General features: G+C 40.7%; 1 protein-coding gene across 6 annotated transcripts in view; it reads right to left on the bottom strand.

Moving 5' to 3' along the window:
* The window catches only part of ELAVL4 (ELAV like RNA binding protein 4), a 61,854-nt gene extending 38,542 nt beyond the window's left edge, over positions 1–23,312 (bottom strand). For 3 of the 6 annotated variants that reach the window (XM_065655978.1, XM_065655979.1, XM_065655980.1), the window contains exon 1: positions 1,221–1,467. In XM_065655978.1, coding sequence (XP_065512050.1) covers positions 1,221–1,467 — 247 coding nt within the window. Of the gene's footprint in view, positions 1–1,220; positions 1,468–3,061; positions 3,071–23,195 lie in introns of those variants that run through there. The other 3 variants (XM_065655976.1, XM_065655977.1, XM_065655981.1) reach the window with 2 other exon arrangements.
* Positions 23,313–24,403: the final 1,091 nt, after the last annotated feature.

Genomic DNA, 24,403 nt, shown 5'->3' with positions numbered 1-24,403 from the left:
GTGAGCTGCCCTGCAGCTACTGCCATTTGTTATGTGTCTTGCGTTGAACCAGGACATTGCTGTATGTCAGGAAGTAAATAAAAAAGAAGCATTGCGTGTTTAAAAACACTAAGCAAATCATCTTAATGCTGCCAATACAACGGCTGCCAGGCTATTACAGAAGTAGGTATGAAGATTTGTATTTTAATTCCTCATTCTTTCCAGAGAGCGCACACCCCAGTTGCCAGGAGCGCACAGGAGAGCGGACATCTCCTGTTCTGGAACTTCTTCCCAAGGCTGCTGCTCTCCGTGCTAAACATACCAGCACTGGTGATGCACTGAGGAACAGTGAAATTTCAGCCGCTCCCTACCTATGGCACGAGTAGACACACAACCTATAAAACTAACCTATAAAGCAGTCCATAAAAGCTGATGGTTCATCCCACCGTCTTCTTGTGCATGATAGTGGGCTCCCGGCTGCAGCAGCAAGGACACAGCCTAAGTGAGGTGCATCTGCACACATCCACACCTCTAGTGATGGTGCAGACATCTCTCTGCTTTTTGAGGCAATATCTGTCATGGGAGGCTTTTCTTACTCTGAATGCAGCTACCAATGGGTGCCGCTTTATGCCAAAAAGGATCATAGCGGATTAAAATGTCTTCAGGGAAAAAAATTACGTTCATTAACCAGTACCCACAAAGGTCTGAACGAAATCCAGAGCAGTAGCTCCCAATTACAAACCACCGCTCTACAAGAACACCATTGTAAATAAGCTGTGACAAGCACACAGAACCATCTTGACTTTACACTGGTGTTAAAATAAAAAACCAAATTTATGAAGGTATGGTGAGTTTCGAAAGAAATAGTAAGAATTAAGAATGGTCAGTTGGCTCAAGCCATTTAAACTACCTTCCTACAACTTAAGCCAAAGTTAAAATAAAACCCAGAATGATCGGGATAGTAACACCATCATCTGAGCTCCGCTGCAAGAGGCTGGTGGTGTTACACACATGCAGACTGGCAAGGTTTTCTTCCGCTCAGATCTGTACGGAGGCTGAAAGACAAAGGGCTTCTCCTGCAGATGTTCTAGATCCAGTGTGCATCACTGATAACTAAAGGTTTACCACGGTATCTGCAGTATTCCCTCTGCTAGAGACCTGCAATATAAGCACCCAGGTTTTGGCGACCCAAATGTAAGCTGACCTTGATGCGCGTAAAGCCAACGCCGCAAAGTGCTTACCTGTAATTTTGTCTCTCACGAGCTTGCAGGATTCGATTTCACCAATGCTCCCAAAGAGACTCCTGAACTCCTCCTGGGTCATGTTCTGGGGTAAATAGTTGACTATGAGGTTGGTTTTGCTGTCATCTGTAGCAGCCCCCGTCTGCATGGGGGAAGGGCAGTTTCTACTGTTGCTGGAGGGTCCATTGGTTGTATTGGAAGTAGGGCCATTTGACACCTGAGGCTCCATGGTGCTAATTATCTGCATCAAAATAAGAGGAGAAAGGGGAAAAAAACCCTTAAGTTTCATAGATACAATAGCTATTTTTAAAGATACTTACAAACGAATGAGTAGGTAGCATTCATGGCCAATTTAGATACTTCAACAAAAAAACCCGGCTTGATTCCTCTGTTATTGTTGCAAAGTAGGTCATGCTAGTCTTTGGCTGTGAGCAGTTAAGATGCAGTTAAAAAAACCTACATTTTTTGTTAATGCAAAGCTGATTTCTGCTTTCATCACACAGCCATTTTCACAAACGTAAATTCAAACCACATAAATTTAATTATAATTTAAGGTAATAATCATAATTAAAATTATAGTTCCATTAAATCAGATGAAGTAAGTGCATGGCTCTATACAAAAAGGTAAAATATTTTACCTATTTAATAACTGTATCACAGAGTGCAATGACAACAACATTAACCAGGCACAGTCTATCTGCAACGTGTCGTCAGACTGCCTTCAATTAATAAACTTAGTGTCCCAAGACATACCATTTACTGGTTCTAGTGATGACCTATATTCTCCGGTTATATTTTTCACTAACGAACTGACACCTCTTTAAATAATAAAGCCCTGGATTTACAATCTTCAGAGATAAAACAGTCTTTGGATATTTACTGGAATCAGGAAGGTTTAATCAGAGTAAGGCTTATGAGGCACAGGTGGAAGCTGGAATTTTAACAAGTCCTTCTATCTTGAAATGTAAACCACTATTTTTCACAGAAAAAACTCAAACAGACCTTTCCAAAAAATGACAAATAAGAACCCAGCCCAGCAAAGTGCATGCAGGACAGTAGCCCCATTGTCACCAGTGCCACCGGTCACATGAGTAAAGCTGCCTGCATGTTTATCTGCAGGCTGAGGACTGAAGAATGCAAGTTTTCATCTCAAAACTGCACAGGCAAACAAAGGAACCAGAAAAACCTGGGATCTTCAGGGCTGTTCTATATAGGTATCTGCCTCTACTACAGCTTCCAACACATCCTCACTGTCACCAGTGCTGACAAGGGAAGGACATCAACTTAGTCTCAAATCTGGACCAATTAAAGCAATGCCAATGGTAGCTTTTGCTGCCTACTGTGACATCTGCAGCTTCCCTGGAATCTCTTAAAGAGCATCCCTCGGATGGGCTCAGCCTCCTCCAGCAAAGCCTTGAGCCAAGGATGAAACCGCTGCCTGGGGCAAGGGGCTCCCGTGCCCAGGGACAGGCACGGGGGAGCCGAGGGCCAAGATACCACACACTCTGAACCTCCTGTTCATCCCATCCTGTAATTATTATAATTACTCGAGACTTAATTCGCCTTTTTTTTTTTTTCCAAAATCCAGGGAGGTACATGTTGTCACAAATTAGGTCTGTAATTCAGAAGAATGGGGGAGACAGCAGAAAATGGGTGTCTATTCTAAAATTAACCGCGTGAGGGTGGCTCAGGTTATATTGTGGTCAATTCTATTTTCTTCCTCAATTAAAATGCTTAAGTGTTAGTCTGATGTCTCATTCAGGAAATAACCCTCTTTTTAATCAATGGAAATAAGTTTTGAATTACCATTATTTTTTATTATCAGGCCCAGGAACGGCTACTTGGTTTTGCAATTTTTAAATACGGAGCAACCTTGCCACACTGTGCTCCAACCACACAGCAGAATCATTTTGAAAACGAACTCCGCAAAAATAGTAACTTCTTGAAAGAAAATCAGCACATCCAAACCAGAATCCCCCCACTAGCCCCAAACACCCCTCCTTTGGGACTTTCCCTTTTACCGGGTGTATCAGCCACGCTTCCTTTTTTTTTTCCTCCTCTTCAATCTGATTTCATAAATGTATTTACTCACACTCCTAAATGCTTCAGATGCTGCTACATCTGCTTAGCTCGGGAGTCCAGTTGGAAGATCATCCTTTGGTACCCGTGGCCCCAGCAACACGCAGGCCAGCCCCAAGCTCTGCTCACACCCCCTGTGGGGCCGGGGGTTCACACCCCCAGGCGAACACACTTCACCTGAGCACCCTGTGCTCGTATCTGCTGTATCCGCATCAACGGGGTGAAAATCAGGGGGGAAATTCCAGTTCTGAATCAGAGGATGCGAAGCAGCCGAGACAGTTAACTGCAGCTTTCCCTGTGCATCTCAGTCATCTGACTGTATCCTTCCCAACATTAAAAACCCACAAGGTAAATTGCAATTTTAAAGGACTGATCTTGCCCTTCTAAAGCCAAGATGAACACCGCACACGGGTTTCGGTTACGGAAGCAGGACTTCAGCACAAAGCACTGAGGAAGGTACAGCATCTATTATTAGCAGCAGACACAAAAGCTATCTATAGTTCCCCATGATAAACAATAACCCCAGATCTTTTAAAATCTGTGAAAGAAAACAAAATTTGAAACTGGCTGGTGTCCTACTTACGCATTTTCTGAACTCTTTTTAGTTACATTTTCAGCATGCTTACCTTCCACATCAAGCAAATAAACAGAATTCAACTCAGATACTTAACACATTCAGAAAATTAAGAGTAAGCTGCTCTGTAAAAGTCTGTTCTTGAACAAGCGGATTCTCTCATGTAATATTTCATCAAAATATCTTGGCATAAACTAATGTTGCACCAGGTGCCAGGTTTTCTTCCTCACTCAACTCCAATTAGGTTTTCCTGATTCTTCAATAGTAGGAAGGAAAAATCAAGGCACTTATTTGCCCTTCAAATTATTGCCAAGTTGTAGGCTACTGAAAATCGATCTGCTTTATAAAAAAAAAAAACGAACATGGATAGAGAGAAATGCTGAAGCATTATTAAAAATGTTTCTGATGAAGTAGTATTTCCGATGCCATTTTTTTTCTGCATAATTTTAAGTCTCCATTTACAGAGTGATTTCTCTGCAAAAGCAGCTATGTACCAGAGCTTGCATTCAAAGCTCTTATGGGCACAAAGGAATAATAGTTATTTTAGATACACATAATGATTCACGTAATTAGTAAAGACTTAAATTAAAGGTAACAAAAAGGTAAGCCCTAGCTCTCCTTTCTAAACATTGTCCTCTCCACAACATGTCTGAAACTCAAACACTTAAGAATTGAGTGTGTGTGCACTGAGACATTTAGTATTTAAAAAAAAAGTAATCAACAGTAAGAAGCTGTTGATCCCACATCAGTCAGTACATCACATGAAAAAATATTTATTCAAAGAACAGACTTTAACATTTCATGTGCTGCTTCCTCTATCCACAACACTAAGATTTAGATTTTTAATTCAATACCTGTATCACAATGTGAACATTTTTGAAACAGATAGCTCTAGTTTCCTGGGCACGCAGTTAAATTTCATTTTGTCTTAATTACTGGTAATAACTTGTTTTAACAAAGTCTTGGGCTGTAATTCAATTTTACAAAGATATTAAAGGAGGCTATGAGGGCTCATCTGGATATGGCCAAAATAAATGTGGAAAAATCCAACAATGACTTCACCCCCATGTTAATTAAAAAAACCCACCACATATATATACATACTCTTACCCCTTGAAGATTAGTATTACACCTCTATATATGCCACTTAAAATTAACAGCATCTCCACGCTTTTGTAGACCTTCTCTGACCTAATTTAGGCAGCTACTACCGGTCTTGAAACACCACAGTGCAAATGTCGTGTGATGACATTCACATGCTACTGGTAAAAAAACCCCACAATACCAAAATGCCTTTTTTTGTCAACAACTTGCCAGACTCCCAATACTGCCAACACCATGTTCTATTTACAGAATAACAGCATCTTTGAAGAAGAATAAATTGCAGTTACTGTTGATAGACACTGATAATTTAGCCACCAATAATTTGAATATTCTATCTTTATAACACTGAAAAATGCTATCTGTGACAGAATTTCAGGACTGCAATTTGCTAAGCTAAAGGCAGCCCATATTTCAAATTCTGGATGTATTTCATCAGACTGCTGCTTTTAAAAATGACTTCTTGGTGTACTGTTTTTCTCAGTATGGTAATGTATCAGCAAAGTACAAGGTATTTTAGTTTGACAGATTCCACAAAGAAATGCTTTCTGCTTGGGAAGACAGCATCAGCTTTGCCAGTGTTTTGCAAAACACTGCTTACCATAAGGCTTGGTATAACCCCTCCTACAAAATATCAGCAACAAATATCCATTATAGCAACTCTACATTAATGTTTCAGAAGTACATCTGTCATATGTTCATGTGTGGTGTGTTTTTTTTTTTTTTTTACAATTAATTCAATTACCTTCAATCTATTCCTGCCGAAATATTAGCTCCAACAATAATGCAAAGAATACCTGCATGTATAAATACAACTATTACAATGCTTAAACAAGCCAGAGTAACTGACATTAATCTTCAGTTATTAGAATAAATATATGACATCCATCTACCATTACAAAGCACAGTTAATGAATCATTTAGGAAACTACCCACAGACTGATTAAGACAGTCTTATCTCCCTATTGCATGCATAAACAATAGCCAATGGCTTGATAAATGTAAATATACATGCTTTATATTCACAAAATTTGTTCTCAGCAGTCTAAAAGAAGGTCCGCATGTGGAACTGAAAGACTGTCACACGTACTCTGAAAGGAGCTTGTATTCAGCAAATAATTAGCACCCGTTCTTGTTATCTGAATTACATATACTCCACTGCCCATTTTCCACAATAAAGAGAAATCAATTTAATAGGTACAGGAAAAAAACCAGTAACAATTAAGTGTTATTTATAGGCACTAAAGGGAAGTGTTTTTAAACACACCACAAGCAATCTTCTCCTAAATTTAAAATCTGAAGAAAATTCTAAAGACTACAGAATTCACACAGACATACCCATTTTGAGGACTCAAGAAGTCAAAAAAGTTATCTATGAATAATGAACTGTTTGCAGCACCTAAATGCCAAGAAAAATGATCATGGTAGATTACACCTCATGAAGAATTCATGAGGTCTAATTTTATATTATTTTTAAGTGTTCATTAATGAACAAACTCAGAACATGCTCCCACTAAAAAAGAAAAAGATGTACGATAAATAATGCAAAGCTCTCACTTTATCTGAAAAAGCTCTTCAATTAGCATTGCAAGTTGTTTGCTCTGACAAGCGAAAACAAACGGTGCCATGGCAGAGGTCCCATAGCCATCTCCTGAACGACGACGACAAAAGGAGAAACAAACAAAACCTCTCAAAGAAAATAAACGTAGCCCCACAAGGTTTTTCCTTCTGTAATGAGAAACAGGCTTTAACTCCAACCGTATCTGCTTTTTGAACGGAAGCCAGCCCAGCACAAGTCTTTGGTCCCACAAGAACTTTCCTGCAGGTGAGAAAAACCCAACTTAGAGGAGCTGCCTGACCAATCCATCAACCGCTGATCTGTACGCAACAGCCACTCCAGAGCCAGACGCTCAGTCCGTAGGTACGGAGTGGGACATACAGATACATCCAAGACCCCGTCCCTCAGCCCTGGACCCCCAGCCCACATTCAGAGGCAGCTGCTGCTACTCACTTTGGGGGAATTAAACACATATCTGCATTTTTGCAGAACAACGCACTGGATCATAAAACCTTCACGGCAGACCATGTCTTCCCACAGGAGCATTTAAAAAAACCTGTGATTTTAAGTATTTATTGGTTCAAAACCACAACTCCAGTCAGAGAAAGAAGCAGGTGCACCTGAACCTTGCGTAGGCATTACACTGGTTTCTTTCTGAAGTGACCTTAGCAGAGGCAATCAATGTTCTGCATGCAGCTCCAGCACAGATTTTCTTCTCTGTAACTCAACTGTCAAATTTCACTGTCAATTACATTTTTATTAAAGCTTACGTACTGTACAACTAGACTCTGCTATTATTTACCTAATAAATACATCATGAACATGAAATAAAGGAATAAAATGAAGCTTTTGAGTAAATCTGCCTGGGGGCAAATCCAATATCCCAGAAACAAATCATTATCTAACCCTCCGTATATTTTGAACATGCTCCCCACTCTTGTGCACTTTTACATGCTTTATCTTTACCCTCCTTCAACTAAGAGACATATTAAATATTTTAAATACAGATACAGCTCAAAGTCTCAGCTCACACAACTAGCGGTCTCTGGCTTTCATGGCAGGGACAGAGTCTTACGAGAATCTCAGCTTCAGAGCGCACTGCACTCAGGTTGAAATGGCGCTGAAACATTTTCAGCAAGTTCACATTTATGGGCGCCACAATAATTGTACAGAGCACACAAACGATCCAAATGGAGAAGACAACAAATGCATTCATTTTAAGAGGCAAGCTTCAGTTCAAATAAAGAGATAACATTATTCTCTTTAATAGCTAAAGTTATCCATTATAGTCTTTTGCGTGAATATTCTAAAGCAAAATATTCTGTCCCCAGTCTGCAGTGAAATGAATGCGAAGTTTATTGGCAATATTATTTGTTATCACAGAGCAGTGCCTGAAGGGTGTAACTGATACCAGCACCAAGTTGTGCTAGATGCTGTGCAAATGGGTGCTAAGGACAGGGACTGCTGCTGTACCAACACTGACAAAAAACCAGAAAGGCAAAACCTGGTATTTTTATTCCAAGTTTTGCAGAAGGGAACAAACTGGAGGAAAGCACCTAGGCAAACTGCCGGAGTTACACAGTGATCTGTGACAGCTCTATAACACCACCATCTCCTCAGACCTGGCCCTGTGACAAGGTCACCACTCCTAACAACTTCCCGAAAAAGCTAAACAGCATTATGAAGCACCAAATTGCCTTTTTTGAGAAAGCTTCACTTAAATGTCTTCTGTTCCCATGCCGTACAGACTCTACCTTTTTGCATTTGATTTCAAGGATAAAATGGAATGAGTGGGAAATAAAGGAGCCACAACCATTCCACCATCAATAACTAAGGTATCAGTAAATCACGCTCAGAACTACACGTCTGATAACCACCCACAAGACAGGAACAAAGGCACCGTATCACACACTTCATATGGTCTCTTACTCTTCCTGCAGGTACTCTGGGGGTAAGAAATCAGAGGAGGAGAACTACAATTAGCATACGTACAGCTCAGCACTCCCCAAAGCCCAGAAGAAACACGCAGGACTGGGGAGAAGATGCACAGACAGGCACCCGTGAGCACGGCGCAAGCGCTGCACCGCACACCCGTAAGGACAAAAACATTATTCCAGAAGCAGAATATAGCTACAGGTCTGCCATGTGTACTACCTCAACTCACAGTATTTGAGGTTCTTTATAAACTTCTACTTGGCTTCATCTTTCAGTTGCTGTTCCCAGCTTCTTCGCCTCTTGCGATGACTACAGGGAAACTACGCGTGTTTGAAACCTCAGAGGCGTTTGGCTCTATTCTTCAGTGTCCTCCAAGCATCTTACGGAAGTCTACAGCAAACGTGCTCAACAGCACAAGTTAAACAGTAAGTGAGGAAAACGTGTATAATAGGTGATGGTTACAGAGGTTTCTCACTACCCCTGTATCAGGGTCAACCTTTTCACCAAGACAAACTTACTTCTAGAAAGCCAGCCAGCTATCCCTTCTTTAAGTCGGTTGGTTTCACCAGAATTTGCTTGCCATCATTTCTGTCATTAAATGTAATTTACGTATGAAGATAAGGGAGAATACAGCCTTGATTTCACAGCACTCAACCACCACTCTGGAAGGCGGCTTTGGATGAAGTCACCACAAAAACCCCCAAATTAAAAAAAAAAAAAAAGATGCATCCCTGGTCTTTTAGAAGGGTCACACAACTAGCTCCGGTTAAAACCCCTTACAATCCCTTGTGTCCCACATAACAAAGGGCGGTAGCGGGAAGGTGTCCCATTTCTGTGCCAGGACGTGGCCACCAATGGCTCCTGCACACCCACCCCCCGGGGGTCACTGGCCACCTCTGCTCAGAGGTCTGTACGGTTTTTAAACCCAAATAAAGGCAATGCAGTCAGGCTCTGCCTTCTGAAGGAACATCTGTCTTCCTCTCCAATCACCCTGCTGCCAAATCTGCACCAGGCAACTCTGTACCTAACTAAAACCCTTATAAAATTTTATTCCATCATTCTGGATTGCTCCTTATTTCCTCCTGCCTTCTCATCTGCATCTGCTATTTTCTTTCAAGACTCATACGAAGGCCAAAGGAGTCTGAAAAAGCAATCTCAACAATAAGACGAGATGTTTCTGTGATTGAGACTCCAAGCCAAAATTTGATGATAACATCCTCTTTTTCTCCATGGATTGCATTTTATTAAGCAGATAACACAAAAGCAAGAGGTCTCCTAGTGACTGCCTTGTCCCTCTTGAAAGAGATGGTGACTAACAAAAACCATAGTTAAAATCTGTGCTAGAATGGTGATTAAAAAAAGAAACACCACCGAAAATATTAAGTATATGACACAAACCCTTCAAGATTGGAGATGGTTTCTCAAAAGCCTGGATACTAGATAATAATAATATAAGAGTGCAGTAGAGACTAACATCTAAGACAGATCCTCAGTTTAAAGGACATACAGCCTGAAAATACACTGAAATGAAAGCAAAAGAAATTGAGAAAGTATTTTTATATGTTTGATTACTTCCTGAATTTTATTTTTAGTTCAGAGTTTTGTTTCCTAATCACTATCTGTTTCGTTTACTGACTATATTACCGAGTTATATATTACTAATCTATAACCAAATTATATCACCGACTTGGAAATATGCGTGCTGCACCGTGTACTGACGCACAGATTCCCACGGGTACGTACATGTTCCTGTAAGAGGCAGACAGCTGCAAGTCCTCAGCTGCTGTAGACCTGTCACAATTCCACTTCATGTTTTTCCCTTTAAGAAAATAATCTAGAATCATTTGCAACCCGAGATTTTAGACGGTGAAAGCTGCATTACAAGCCATACTGAAACCTAAAAACATCTACTTACCAGAAGGCAAAGCAAAGCAAGGACAGAGCAGGCTCTCTGTGAAGCCCAGGGACATCCAACCCCCCACTGCTGTTATTTCTACTGAAGTTCTAGAAACAAAAGTTACAATTTTCAGAGGCCCTTAAGCAATTTAAGAGTCATTAATGCTCACTGCAATTGGATTTCAGCTCCTAAGCCGTAAGTTGTTCTTCTGAAAATGTTGCCCCTACATTTTTCATGCAAAGGCAGGCTTATGTTAGGCAGGAATGGATGGCTTAGCAAAACAGACGCCACAACCAAGATATTTTAAGGCTCTGTCCTCAACAAAATCTTAATGAAGACACACTGGTAAATGCAATTAGGCAACACTAATCAACATGTGTACATCTCAACTGCTGGCAACAACATCTCTATGGATACTGCTGCTTGCAGGTCTAAGAGAGATGGACCCCTGAATAGGACTTAGCTGAACATCAGAGGTTTCCATCTCCATAATTAGAAATGTTAACTTACTGCAAAGCAACAGTGTATTTCTCTGGAAACTGAACTAGATTAGTAATAAAGTTTACAGCTTTCCCACAGATCACCTGTAAGCCTACAGCCCTGTACCACATTAATATTGCTTATGGAAATAATATTTTCATGAAATATAGCTATTCTTGCTTCTGTAACATACCCACAGCAGACAAAATTGCCATGAATTACTCCAGAGTAATAAGGCAATCGTCATCCTAAAGGTCATGAACAGACAACAGAAGTTGAAGACAAAAAAATTCTGGTGGAAAAGTGATCAGACATGACCTTCTAGTATACAGAGGCAGCTGTTTCCTCTGACTGTCTCACAAAAGGAGTATCTACACAATGGCTTAAACGAGAGTAAGTTTTAATGTACTGTATGGGATAAATACCTCACTAATATTTAAATTCAAATGACCTCATGCATAAAAGCATCTATGCTAAGCTAAAAACCCCATTATCATAGATTAATAATATATTATTAATCAATAAAGGACAAAATATCAAGTACATACACATGTATCTGTCCCAGGTCAGGCTAAGAGATCCTTAAGGTTTATCCTGGACATAAACTCTATTAATCTCAGTACTAAGAGAAATGCGCCACAGGGCAAATCAAACACCCTTATTCTAATTACTAAGATGCCTCCTAAAATGTCCAAATTAAATAGTATTCAAATTCATCGAATTCTTATTCGAAAAAACAAACATAACACCAAGAAATTGACTCCTCTTAAAAAAAAAAAAAGAAACCAAAAAAAGGGCAGATTTGTGGATATCATCCTCCTGACGAGAAGGCAATTCTGCTGAGGCACCAGCGGGAGCCCTGCCGGCCTCTGCCCTGCCCACAGGTGGGACTCGGGCCACCCCGCTGTCCCAACTCTGAACCCGTACATGACATTTGGCTCAGAGGCCAAGAGGCAACTGGAGAAACATCAGCACTATTAGAGATTACCAGGCAGAAACGTCCTAGTAGTCTAAATATGTAAGTGCAGCTTATTTGGACATTCCTAAAGCCACAACAACGCAGTTGCTGTCCTTTCTGTTGGCTAGCTTTCCCTCTACATACTCCGCAGTCACAGGTAGATTCTTTAGAGTGTATCCAGCTCTGAGTTTCACTGTTTCATATCCAAGGAGAACTCAGTGACAGAAGCAACACTGTGTCATTATTAAAATGAATATTATCACCTAAGCATCCCTGCATGCTGAGGCACTCAGCCCAGGTATCCTGGTCCAGCCTGGTGTCAAAATACTGGAGGAGAACACAGCTCCCGCAGCGGCCACCACAGCTACGTGTGGCTGCAAAGCTTCTTGATAACCACAAAAGAGCATCACACAGATAACATGCATTTTTGCATACAGCAAGGACTAACGGTGGAACTTAAACCCAACATTTTCTACCCCAGTGAGCAACTACATTTGTGAACACTTCCTTCAGCGGCTGGATAATGACAAGCACAGACAATAAAAAAGGGATTCTAAAAATATACTACTCTTTTTCCCCGGATTAGTGTGTCTACAGTTAAATATAAACTGTGCTCTATAAATTATCAAACGCGATGTCAAATTCTGAAGTGCACTCTGGAATCTCTCAGAACACACAAAATACAGAAAATGATAATTTTGTCCTGGCCCAGTTATTCTAAAGAACAATATGCTACTGTGCTAGATCATGGAGTCAGTTCCCATCAGCAGCCACACTAAAAATGGCCACAGTCACCACCGTAGCTGCGCATTGAATTTTTCAGGACCCTCTGCATCAAGCAAAGAGATTAATTCCCTGAACAGCTGCTCTCACAGGAAGGGAACCGACAGCAACACTGCCACAGTATAGCTGGCACACGCATATTAGGATGAATTTCCAGCATTCACGCTTTCTGCTAAAAATCAACTTCCCCCTACTCATCTACTGCCAGTAACTTCATTTGGAACAAAGATATACAGGGAACGGTATTGGAACTATTTTTATTTAGAGAGCATTTGTTTACACGCATTATTACTTCTATGGTGTCACGACTGTCCCTTCTACTCTACAGAAATATCAGGATGAGCCTTTGCCTGCAAGTTCTTCTGCACATAGTAAAGCAAAAAGTCACTGACCACCATTCGAAGATCGAGGATGACCAGTAGACGATGAATACAAGGACAGCAATTAACAGTCACATTTATAAACCCTGCAATCAAGTAAAAAAAACCCCACAAACATCTCCAAGTATCTCTGATCCCAAATGTTAACACGTTAACACTTCACCATGGTGTAATGGCTTAAACATGGCTTGTTTCAGGCTGTTGAGTTGTGAATTTCGTATTATCCAACAAATTTTCTGATGGCTCTGGGATTCCACATGTCAGCTGACAAGGACCAAAGAAAAGCATGGCCTCCTCCCCAGATTAGCATTTCACTCAGTCAAAAGATTCATTACTATTTTTGCTCACGTGGTTTTCTACAACCCTCTCAAATCAGAACTACGAGACCGGTTGACTTCCCCACACCTTAAGCACATACAGACATCGAGAGTTTAAATTAACCCACAGATTAAACAAAGAAAAAGTCCAATATGAAATTTTCCAAGGAAGTTTAGTCTAGCAATAGTAATTCTCAAAGTCACAAATATCACTTTTGCTTTTAATAGCAGAAGAGCAATGTGGACTTCTGGCAGCTGTCCTGATCTGTACCAGGAGATGCAAGGGGACAAAATTGGTTCCTGGAACTCCACGTCCTCACTGGGCAATTAAGACATAATATTACAAGATGAGTCAGATCTACCGTAAATTATAAATTGTGAGTATTGCTGTCTTTGCTAGTTTTTTTTAGTATGCAAGCCTGAGAGTTTCATAAGGGGAAGAAAATAAGGACAAGCTTCCTTCATCCCTGATGTCCCTACAAAAGCTTTTCAACAGCACCCAACCTGGGAATAACTACTACCCAGTGCTCAGAAAAACGATGAACTACCCCAAACGAGCACACACGCAGTGACAGGCCAACACATTGGGCCGGAGCGCAGTGCAGTTACCTGCTCCAGCAGGAATCTTTTGGTCTCTACGTGGAGGGCCAGATGGGATGTTCTCCCCAAGCATCCCTCACGAAGCAAAGACCAGAGGGAGCGGTTTGGTTTTCCTTCCAGGGCTGGGCGAATGCACCCGGGCGCGCAGCGGAGCGGCTGGATCTGAAGGACTCAACGCTACTGGAAAGGCTCCAGGGGCATCGCTGCCCTCTGCCAACACCGAAAATCGCTTATGTGGACAGAGACGCATTACGCGTGGAACCTTCTTGAAGCACCGCAAGTGACAGAACCACCTCCCATAGTCATTTGCGTCTGTTTTGAAACAAACATTATTATCAACATCAACATCTCCAAGACTTCAGGATCCTCAAAAGCCAAATATACCACACCACCCCGATTCTCAAAAATACGGGCGTACAGCTCCAGACTGGGAAAAATACCAACCATAATGTATAAGAGCTTTTGCAGCAATAAAAAGGAGTTTAATATTAAAATAATTAAATAAATGAAACTAAGTGCTTAATTTTTTTTTTTAGAATTCAAGGACAATTTCCCATCACAACAGCATCGCTGATGGAATTGCGTGTGCCTTAGCAACAAAGGCGTACTACAGAATTTTATATACATCATGACTCTAAATATTGTCAAAGCCAAGCTTGTATTTTACTGCACAAATAAACCATTCCCAGAAAAGAGGCGCAAAGGTTTAGCTATATTTTTCTTAATGTTCTCTTTTTATCCTGTTTTAATTAAGCTTCTTAACTGGTTCACAGCATTTCCTGATTTTTACAGATTTTCTCTCTCTGTGAGGTGAAAGTCCTCACATAAGACACAATCAAAGGTAGAACAATAGCTAAGACAGATTCTACTTTTTGGGGCCCTAAAGTAGTGGCAATGCATTAGAAGCTCCAAAATGCCTAGGGGAAAACATAGGTTATCTTTATTTTATGTAATGATAATCTAACACCAGCTCTACTGAGCTAACTTTTAATGAATTTATGCAAGCAATGTAAATGCTACAAATAAGACATTAGATAGTTGCAAAAATTAATTGCATTCTTATAATCTCATCCGAAAGTATTTCATTTCTAACACTGACGTTCCAATGCTATTGCAAACTGAATACTTAAGTGAACACAAGGTCCTATCTTCAGCCCCCCAAGCTATCATCCAAAACTGGTTATAATTAAAGGTGTGAACAACAAAGTAACAAACCTGCAAAGTCAAGGTTCTGAGAAATTAATGGGCATCACACCACTGCACCGGTTCAAATTTATCACTCCTTATCTCCTCGACTAACACAGCGCTGTTTCACATGTTTGTGCCTCCTCCTCTTTCCTCCAAGCCTTTCCTGCCTTTTCTAGATGGCTAATTTCAGACAATTACTGACTGTGACACATCAAGACCTTTTCTCCCTCACTTCTCCTCCTCCCTGTAATGCTAGTGACCTACAAAAGCCCCTTGCACCTAAAATATTCTGGTATTTTAGAAAGTAAAGACTGGTCATTTAAGGGGAAAAAAAAAAAAAAAAGGCAAGTAGAGAGTCTTTGAATATTTGTTTCTCCAACATCTTCACTTTACGTTATCTCAAATGGTTAAACGTACTCAAATGCAAAGGCTAAGGCAAGGTACAGGTTCCCATTAAACACTTTTTATCAGAATTAAATATATTGTACTTGTTGAATCGAAAAGTTACCCTCCTCTTCGCAAAATTCTTTAGAAAATGAGAAATGTGCCTTGCTTTTAAAGTTCCTTGGAAGTCCTACGCTGCTGGTAACTGGACATTTACGCAAACAGTTGGAAAGTAGTACATTACGCGAATGCCCCTTCCTTTCTCTTACAAATCCCAGCATTTTCCTTAACATCTACCCAAATGAGAAGGGAAGACACACATGCATGAACACATATATAAAAAAATACATGCATACCCATCTCCTCCTCCATCCTACTTGGAAAGAAAAAAAAAGAGCAAGAGAGGGAGAGGAAGGCAATGGGGGAGGGGTGACTTTCCATCAGATTAGCAAATTTTGCAAATTCTGGCCTACCCTTTCCAGACGTACCACGGTTTTTAACATCGCCTCACTTGCAAAAAGACTGTTTGCGCCCACTTCTCCCCCAAAACCCCAATGACATTGAAAAAAATACTGCATTGCAGCATTTGCCAGTGCATCTGAGTGTATCCAGTCAGCTGTCCCACAGACAAACAAATGTACATTTTAATGTGTCCAGGCATGTAAATGAGTTGTCTAGTGGACACAGATTGCCAAAGCAGACAAGTGCATTTGTCAAGTTATCTGCATCTCTCTCCCTCTCACTATAATATTCTCTGCCACTGCCCATTTCTTGCCTGGGGTGTTTGCTGAAATTATTTTCAAAGTGCAAGTTCCCACAGAAAGCAAATTCCCCTGCCAGAATATGGGATGCAATCACACTTTATTTCTTCTGAAAAACCTCAGGATGCAGGAGCGGCTCCCAGTTATGTACCAACAGTACAACAATTACACATAGAAAATAACCTGCATTTAATTAGTACACTCCCAGCATACCAAGTAGGAAGGTTGAAGAAAAAAAAAATTCACTGTAACCTAGAAGATATTATTTTAAAAAAAACACATTAAATATATGTAAGATTAACACAACTGGATTTTCATTCAATAGTCACAATATTTAACAGGACCAAATAAAGATGATGAAGACTATTCCAAACCCATTCAAATGGGATTTTTAAGTATACCCCTTCTAGCTCATTGTAACCATCCTTTGTCACAACAGCTCGGGCTCACTTTGAGAGAGCTCAAAAAGGTAAAATTAATAAAGACGAAGAAAGCAAAGGAGGCAACCAAGACAGTCAGAGGAGAGGCATCCCTGCATCTAACATGGGAACCTGATTAGAAGAGTACCTGGGGATAGGATTTTAAATTGATGGCTGGTGTTCACCTTGCATCAATACCCAGTTGTAAAATTTCATCCTTTCTGACTTTCTGCTCACTGAGACCACATTTTTAAAAAAAATTGGTATGTCTAAAGACAAGTACATTTTCTCTACCTTTTTGTCTGAACAGAAAGAGGTTTTAACATTTTAATCTTTCTTTACTATCTGTAGCAGTCTGAATTAAATTTTACTAACTTAATAGCTATTTTTCTATATGAGGATGTACAATGCAATCTTTAATATGCAAAAAGAAAATGTCATTATGTACATGCAGGCTGTATTCATTAATATAATCTCAAAACAAAGAGAAGAGGAAGATCGGGGCAGGAACACGTGCGCCATAAAACAAGGATTACATTATTTTTAAATCTTCGTCGAAACACCAAATTGAACAGAAAACGAAAATGTAACTACTAGCTGCTGACTCTTAAAACAAACAATGCAGCTGTGTATAATAAAAGGCACCCTTATTTATTGTCATGACCAAGTTAGCAGATTTAGAACACAGTATCTCTGTTTTGGACAGAAGAAAAATTATTTTACTCTCACGTACAACCACAATACATCTCAGAATACATCTCTGCACATGCACAGACCGTAAAATACAGGATTTTACACATGCACACACACCCTCAAGATTTTTCCCCTCCTCTACATTGTAAAGCAGTGCAGTTTACAGAGGGCCATTCAATTAGTTATTCACAGAAAGGATTGCAGCAGAAGCGATACTTAAAACAAAGCAAATTAAAATGACCATTTAATTTATTTGTATTTAAACTAAACACTACCAGTCATGCTTGAATTTGCATTCCAAGTAATCCTGCACCAGAGGAAGGAAGAAAGTAAAAATATCTGAAAATCTGAAGACAGAAAGAAAGGCGTGTTCTATATTCTGGCTTTGCTTCTCTCGTGCCTCCTGATGTGTGATAGAGGAGCATTTTCTGGGCAACCACATTTTTGTATCTTTTACGCTCCTGTCTATCACTTACTAGCCTACTATGCTTTTTTAACACTTCTAGCACCAATAGCCTTGTTTAAAGATGCACTTCTGCTATTTTGCCTCTACAATAAGAGACCATCACAATTAGCAGAATATTCAGCCGCAGTTTAAAAAGTAAAGTTGCCACAAGGAGCCTCACATTAGAAGTGGATATTGCTCCAGCAGATAAAATAGACTGTGGCTAAAGGTGGGGCTGGAGACGAAGAGGAGAATACCCTCATTATTTTCATAAATTCCACTCAGCACATAAACCCTAGGATATGGTGAACTCCCCTGAACTGATTATTCTGCCATATAACCATCTGATTTCGTAAAAATACCAATATCACTTAACACAAAATCACTGCTTAGGGTAAATTCATTCTACCTACTGTTCTCATAGGGACATTTGCTGGAAAATTCTAAGAAATGATTTGCAGAAGCTATCAGCTGTGGGAGTTCACTATTATACCTCTGTCAACTTCATTCAATATAATTTACATTTTTTTTTTTTTAAATACTGCCTCACAGGATTCCTTGCAATTTTTTGCACGTAGAATTTCACAGCAGGGAGGGGGAAGGAAAAAAAAAAAGATAACCCTCTTTTGCAGAGGAGAAAGAACAGATGCTTAAAACCAGATTTCTAGAAATCACTGTAAGCCTGAGCCAGAAATGTAATTAACACCTATTTATAAAGAATAATTAAAGTTGTGACTGCCACAAAGAACAGCAGAGATAATCGAGGTAGCCCCTGCCTTTTTTTTTTTTAGATTTTTTTTTTTTTTTTTTTACACTGTTTGCAGTATTCCCACATGATTGCCACCTGCTCCCCCACTCAGCTTCCCCTATGCTCGTTTCCCCGGCAACCTTTCATTGGCTTTTCCTCCCAGCTATCGCTTTCAGTTCGGCTGCTCAGTCTAATCTTATTTGTTTTACACCCATCAAAACAAGCAGCTAGACAAAGACAATCCTGTAAGAATGGGAAAAGACCGTCGCTTTGTTTCCCCGGTTATAATAAATATCCGCGGCTAAAGTCTGCAAAACGTTAAATTAAGGGGAGAGCCGGGAGGGGGGCAAGGGGGGGACGGGACCCCCAAGCCCCAGCATGCCGGGGGGGTGGCGGCAGGGCCGGGTATTGTGCGGGTCCCAGCCCCCACCCCGGGTCGCCCCGCTCGGCGCAGCCCGAAGTCCCCGGCAGTTGTATTTGATCATGCCATTTTGCACAATCTGTAAGAAAAAAAAAAAAAAAAGCACAAAAGAGGGGACGAGTCGAGCGCGTTCGGGCTCCTCTGCCAGGAGAATACGGTCTAAAAATAGAAATACTATTTTTTTTTTTTTTCCGCATAAATGGCTTTGACTTCTCCCCAGCATTTTAAAAAAGCACAAAACAACGCGGCTTCCCACCCCCAGCCCCCACCCCGACACGCACACACACAAAAAACCCCACACACCCTTCCATCCATCCAACCTCTACAGCACCGGCTCCATAGCAAACGCAATACCTGAATTTCAGAGGCGATTATTAGGTTTGGATTTAAGGCTGGTGTAACACAAACGGGGATTAAAAGGCATCACGGGCTGCCCGCTCCGCCAGGCACACGCGGTACAATGACACCCGGCTGTCAGCAGAGCCCATCCTCGCCCCACTCAAATGCAACGTTCGATGGAAACGCCGTGAAGTGCCATCACAGTTACATACGTTAAACAGATATATAGATATACACACACACGCAGGCAGACATATCCCGCAAAAAAAAAAAAATTATATATAGATATATAAGCAAGGCTCCCTAATTTTATTTTATGACTCACGATCCGCCGCCCCGAACAAAAGAAATTCGCGAGGCACGCGAGAAGCAAGACAAAACCCCACGAGCAGGCTCTCCCCGTTCACTTACCATTTTCAAGCCATTCCACTCCATCTGTGATCACAAAGATGGACCCTTACAGCCCCTCACAGAGTCAAAAGCAAAAAGAGCGTTATGTAAAAGCTGACATTCCTTCTTACAGCGCTGCTGCCCAACGATGCAACAAAATCGACATATACTAGGCGCTGCAACACATACAAGCCTCCTCCTCTTTTTATGAGGTCATGACAGGAAACTCTTTGAAATACAATATGCAGCATTTACTGAAGCTCATATAAATCACCCTCTTTTAAAATTACCATACCTATTGCGCAGTCCACCCAAAGAAAATTACCAATCTCGAGGCTTTTTTCCCCCCCCCCACCAACCACCACCCCCCTTCCCTAGGATTTTGCTCTGCATTTGTATCTCCAAAATGTCACTGTGGAAATTAACTCCCCCCCCCGCCACTTAAAAAAAAAAAAGCCTCTTCCTTTTGCATTTCAGTTAGCCACATACCAGCCTTGCATTAGAAATGAGCTTTTTCCTTTATTCTGAGAGAAATCGCAATTACCTTAAAATGACAAAGTACATCCTTTATTAAAGGATATGCACACATTAAATATGAAAGAGAGAGCGGGGGGGGAGGGAGAGAGAAAGAGAGAGGAAGGGGGGAAAAAGGGAGAGATCACGTACAAACAAATCAGTAGCAGAAAACTAAATTCATGTGAAAACACAGACTGAGAATGATGCAGATTCGGGGAAAATCTATATGTTAGCTTCTATATCTACCTCTATATAAACCCGCTACGATCAGATTTTAAATCTACTAATACCTACCATAACCATTCTTAATGGCAAATATTGGGTCTTGAAAGGCTTCAACTCTTCTACAGATTTGCTAAAGGTTTTTCAGGGAATTATTTTTATTATAATTTTTTTTTTTTTTAAAAAAAAGATCCACAAAGCACAGTGCTAGACGTTTGTGCAGCGAGAATATTAATTATAATAAATAAAAAATATTTTTTTTTTTGGGGGGGGGGTTGTTGTGGTGTGTCGGCAGCGGGTCCCGCGGTCCCGGTGCGGCGGCGCCGGCGGCGGGCGGAGCGGCGCGCGGCCCTGCTGGCACTGGCTGCCGGCGTCGCCCCTTTCCCTCCATTTATGGGCCCATCTGTCAGCGGCGGGCGGGCGCTGATTGGCCGCCGCGGCGCGGGGGGGGGGGGGGGCGTTGCGACATCAGGTGCTATTGAAATTAGCCGCTGCCAGATTGACAATGTTAATGATTTGGTGACCTCTACAACAACAGAGACCAGATTTCTGAACTGCTGCTTGTGTCTAGTAATTAAGGCCCGGTTGAAGAAACAACATGCATCCCTGTATTTTTTATTTTATTTATTTTATTTATTATTTCCCCCCCCCCGCCCTGTTCCCACCCCACTGGCACAGCAGCCCTCGGCCGCGGCGATGTGGTACCTCGGCCATGCTTCAGTGCCTACATCTCCTTACCTCCTGCACGCCCAGCTCCCAGGTCCGGTGTATTTTAACCACCTTATCTTTTTCGACAGTTGCTTTCCGGAGAAATGCATATTTAATGATCTGCCTCTAGGCTTAAAGGCACAACAAAAGCACTTTGACACGCATTTAAAGCTGCGTTTATTTTCAGGTACTATTGATTTTAATTATCAACCCACCTCTCCTCCTTCAGCCCTGCAAGGGTTTTTTGGGGTTTTTTTTAAATACATATTTTTAGAAGTGGATTTTATATTTCTGTCACTTGATGCTGTCAAAGGCACAGCAGACACCTATTTATCAGAGCGCTCCCCCTGAACAACAGTTGTATTTCAGAATTATTTCACCACCTCATTTCATTATTCTTCAGCTCTACAGGAAATAAAACAATCACGAACTTTGGGCATTTAAAAGATTTTTTTTTTTCCAGGCTCAGATAGAAACGTGCTTAACTTAACAATGCACACTCATTAATCCTCCGCTCGCTGCCACTGACAAACTAACAAAACTTCACTTCCAAACAGCAATATTTTACCCTCTCCCAACCACGGCAAGCTTATTAAAAATTCTCACAAGTTAGGAAACATTCATTTCTTTCTATTACTTGGAGTTATTTTCCTAAAGCTTGTTTTGACCCAAGTAACAAGGCATGGTATCCTGTAATTGCAACTAACCTTGAATGTACGTTCATCTCCGCTAAAGCAACCGAGCGTTACTCTATTAACACACGTAGGAATTGTTTAATTTTACCATTCACACACGCAACAGCCAAACACGTTTTTTAAAAATTCAGTATCATTGCAAGCGTTTTTAAACCTAAGAGCTCAAAACGGAGAAAGCTGGGATGGGCCATGTTATAAGCTCACTTAGCTCTTTCCTGGATAATGAAATCTGGCTACAAACCACCAAAACCATTTTCTAAAATATGGAATCAGATGATCATTGTTCTATAAGTCTTATTTTTTTTTTGAAGCATAAATATGCCCTCCAAACTGCTAAGCTCTGAACTGACATTCTGTACATTTTAAATTTCTTTAAACCATAGACAAACTCAAACACACACACAAACATACCAATAAAACACATGAAACACAGTAAGCTTATAAAAATCTAGCTACAAACAGACCGAGCAAGGAGAAAAATCACATTTAAAAGACATCATACAATGTATTTGGGGAATGAGCACTGAATTCAATTAAAATATGAACAATGTAAAAGGCTGCAGAGGATTTCTCTCACCATGCATCTTTTTGAGCACATTTGTAGCTTGGTAGAAACTAGTAAAGATTAAACTGGCTCATAAGACAAGGCATCCTAACTCAAATATTAAGTGACCTCTTAGACTGAACACACAGGCATCAAAATGCTACAGAGCTTGTTGTACGTTACCATACATTCTCGTGCAAATATACGTCAAATATTAAAGTTAAATTTGTAATGCAAATTTTTACTTCAGGTCTCTTTAGGGGTTAATAACACCGAGAAAAGCATCTAGAAATTATTTGTAAGTCTTTTCAACTTCAGCCTACTTTGTCACTAGAAATTCGTTATGCATATCAAAAGATTCAGCCATTTTTCTGAAACAATAATTGCACACTGCTCCTCTGGAAAATTAGCTGTTTTATCCATCTACAAACCCAGGTGCTCTGCACACTGACCGCTTTCCCAAACAGCACCCTACACACGCAGCCTTTCCGAGGGACACTAAAACAACCGCTCAAACGTCCTCAGAGGCCTCCCTCCGTAAAGACAAAGGCAGAATCCTATTGTTGAAAAAGTCAACCTTATTCTCGTGTTTCCAATAGTACCAATTTATCTTTCAGGGTAAGGGACTGACCACCCCATCACGGTTGTGATACATTTGTAAAGCACCAGATTCTCAACACGGTCTCTCCAGCACCAGCCAGCAAGCCCCTGAGCAAAGCATATTTTTTAATGCAATCTTCCATCCTCACAAAAAGAAACTTGTCTTAAACAGCTAATCCAATATCAAAATGAAATCACAGGGTTGTTCCCCAGCTCCCCCCCCCCCTCCCCTCTCCTTACCATAAATGAGCAGTTTCTTGACTCATTAATGACAGTTTCCCTTAAAAGAAGTGATCTCATATCACTGAGCCCCTCTCCACCACGCATACATCCCAAAGGTTGCGGGTATCTTAGCATCAGTAGCCGCTAGCAAGCTCTCTCATACAGAGCCCAGATGGACTATACCAGAAGCCAATTCAGCGTTAATAACTACCTACTCTGTGCAGTTTAGAAGCCTTACGTGGCATAATGTCCTAGGCAACAGCAGCCGATTGAAACCGCAAATAAAAGACAACCCAATTCTCCAAAAGCATCAAAAGGAAAAAAAAAAAATAATTGAAGAATGATTTTTTTTTTCCCCCAGATCTCCTACTTCCATAAGATTAAACTGAATCCTTCACAAACATATGAAAAAGGAGAAAAAACAGATGCTGCCCAGAAAAAGTGACAAAATATTACCTCATTATTTAACAAAGCAGCATTAAGCGTCCTGCTGATTTCAAACATCTTGCCACAGATTTTGGTTAAGAGAAACAGAAAGAATCCTTTGCAAGCCCTCTGTCTGCAAAGGGTTCTTCAATTTTCTTGCGCACAACAGAATAGTCAATATGTTATTTCCCTAGAGTTCGCACATTAAAACATCTAGTCAGTGAGCTGAATTTTCCCCTTATCACACTGTAGACTCCTGTTATATGTACTGCTCTCTTTGCAAGATTAGCCTGCCCCAAACATGGCTGTTGTTTAAACTATTCTTTAAAGTAACAGTTCACTCCATAACCACCAGGTGGGCAGTGTACACAGATTCAAGTAACCATCTTAAAGATTTTTCTTGGAATAGCTGCTGGTTGTGATATACAGCATAAATCCCCCCTACACTTATCAAGCCAGACAAAAAAAAAAAAGAAAATTTGCACTGTTTAATGCCCTTTCCTCCGCAGAAGCAAGCCCACACGCAAAAGCCCTAAAACCACTTAACTTCTACTGTTCTTTTTTTTTAAAGGGACCTTAAAATTTACACAGGAGCATTTCATCCCGCAAAAATGGACTAAATGATAAAATCCAGCCAGTTCTGGGAACAAAGTGCAATTAAAAGGAAAAGCACGCCCATAAAAATGGTCTGCACTGCAGAAGAAACAAAATCACCTTAAAGTTCAGCACAACAGATCTCTCATGGGAACACAAAATCCACCATGTAAATAATTCACATGTGGGTAGAGTCTGCTGGAAAA

Source organism: Caloenas nicobarica, chromosome Z, assembly GCF_036013445.1.
Source record: "Caloenas nicobarica isolate bCalNic1 chromosome Z, bCalNic1.hap1, whole genome shotgun sequence".
NCBI lineage: Eukaryota > Metazoa > Chordata > Aves > Columbiformes > Columbidae > Caloenas > Caloenas nicobarica.
Note: the sequence above shows the minus strand (reverse complement) of the source record. Positions and strands in the feature narration are given on the sequence as shown.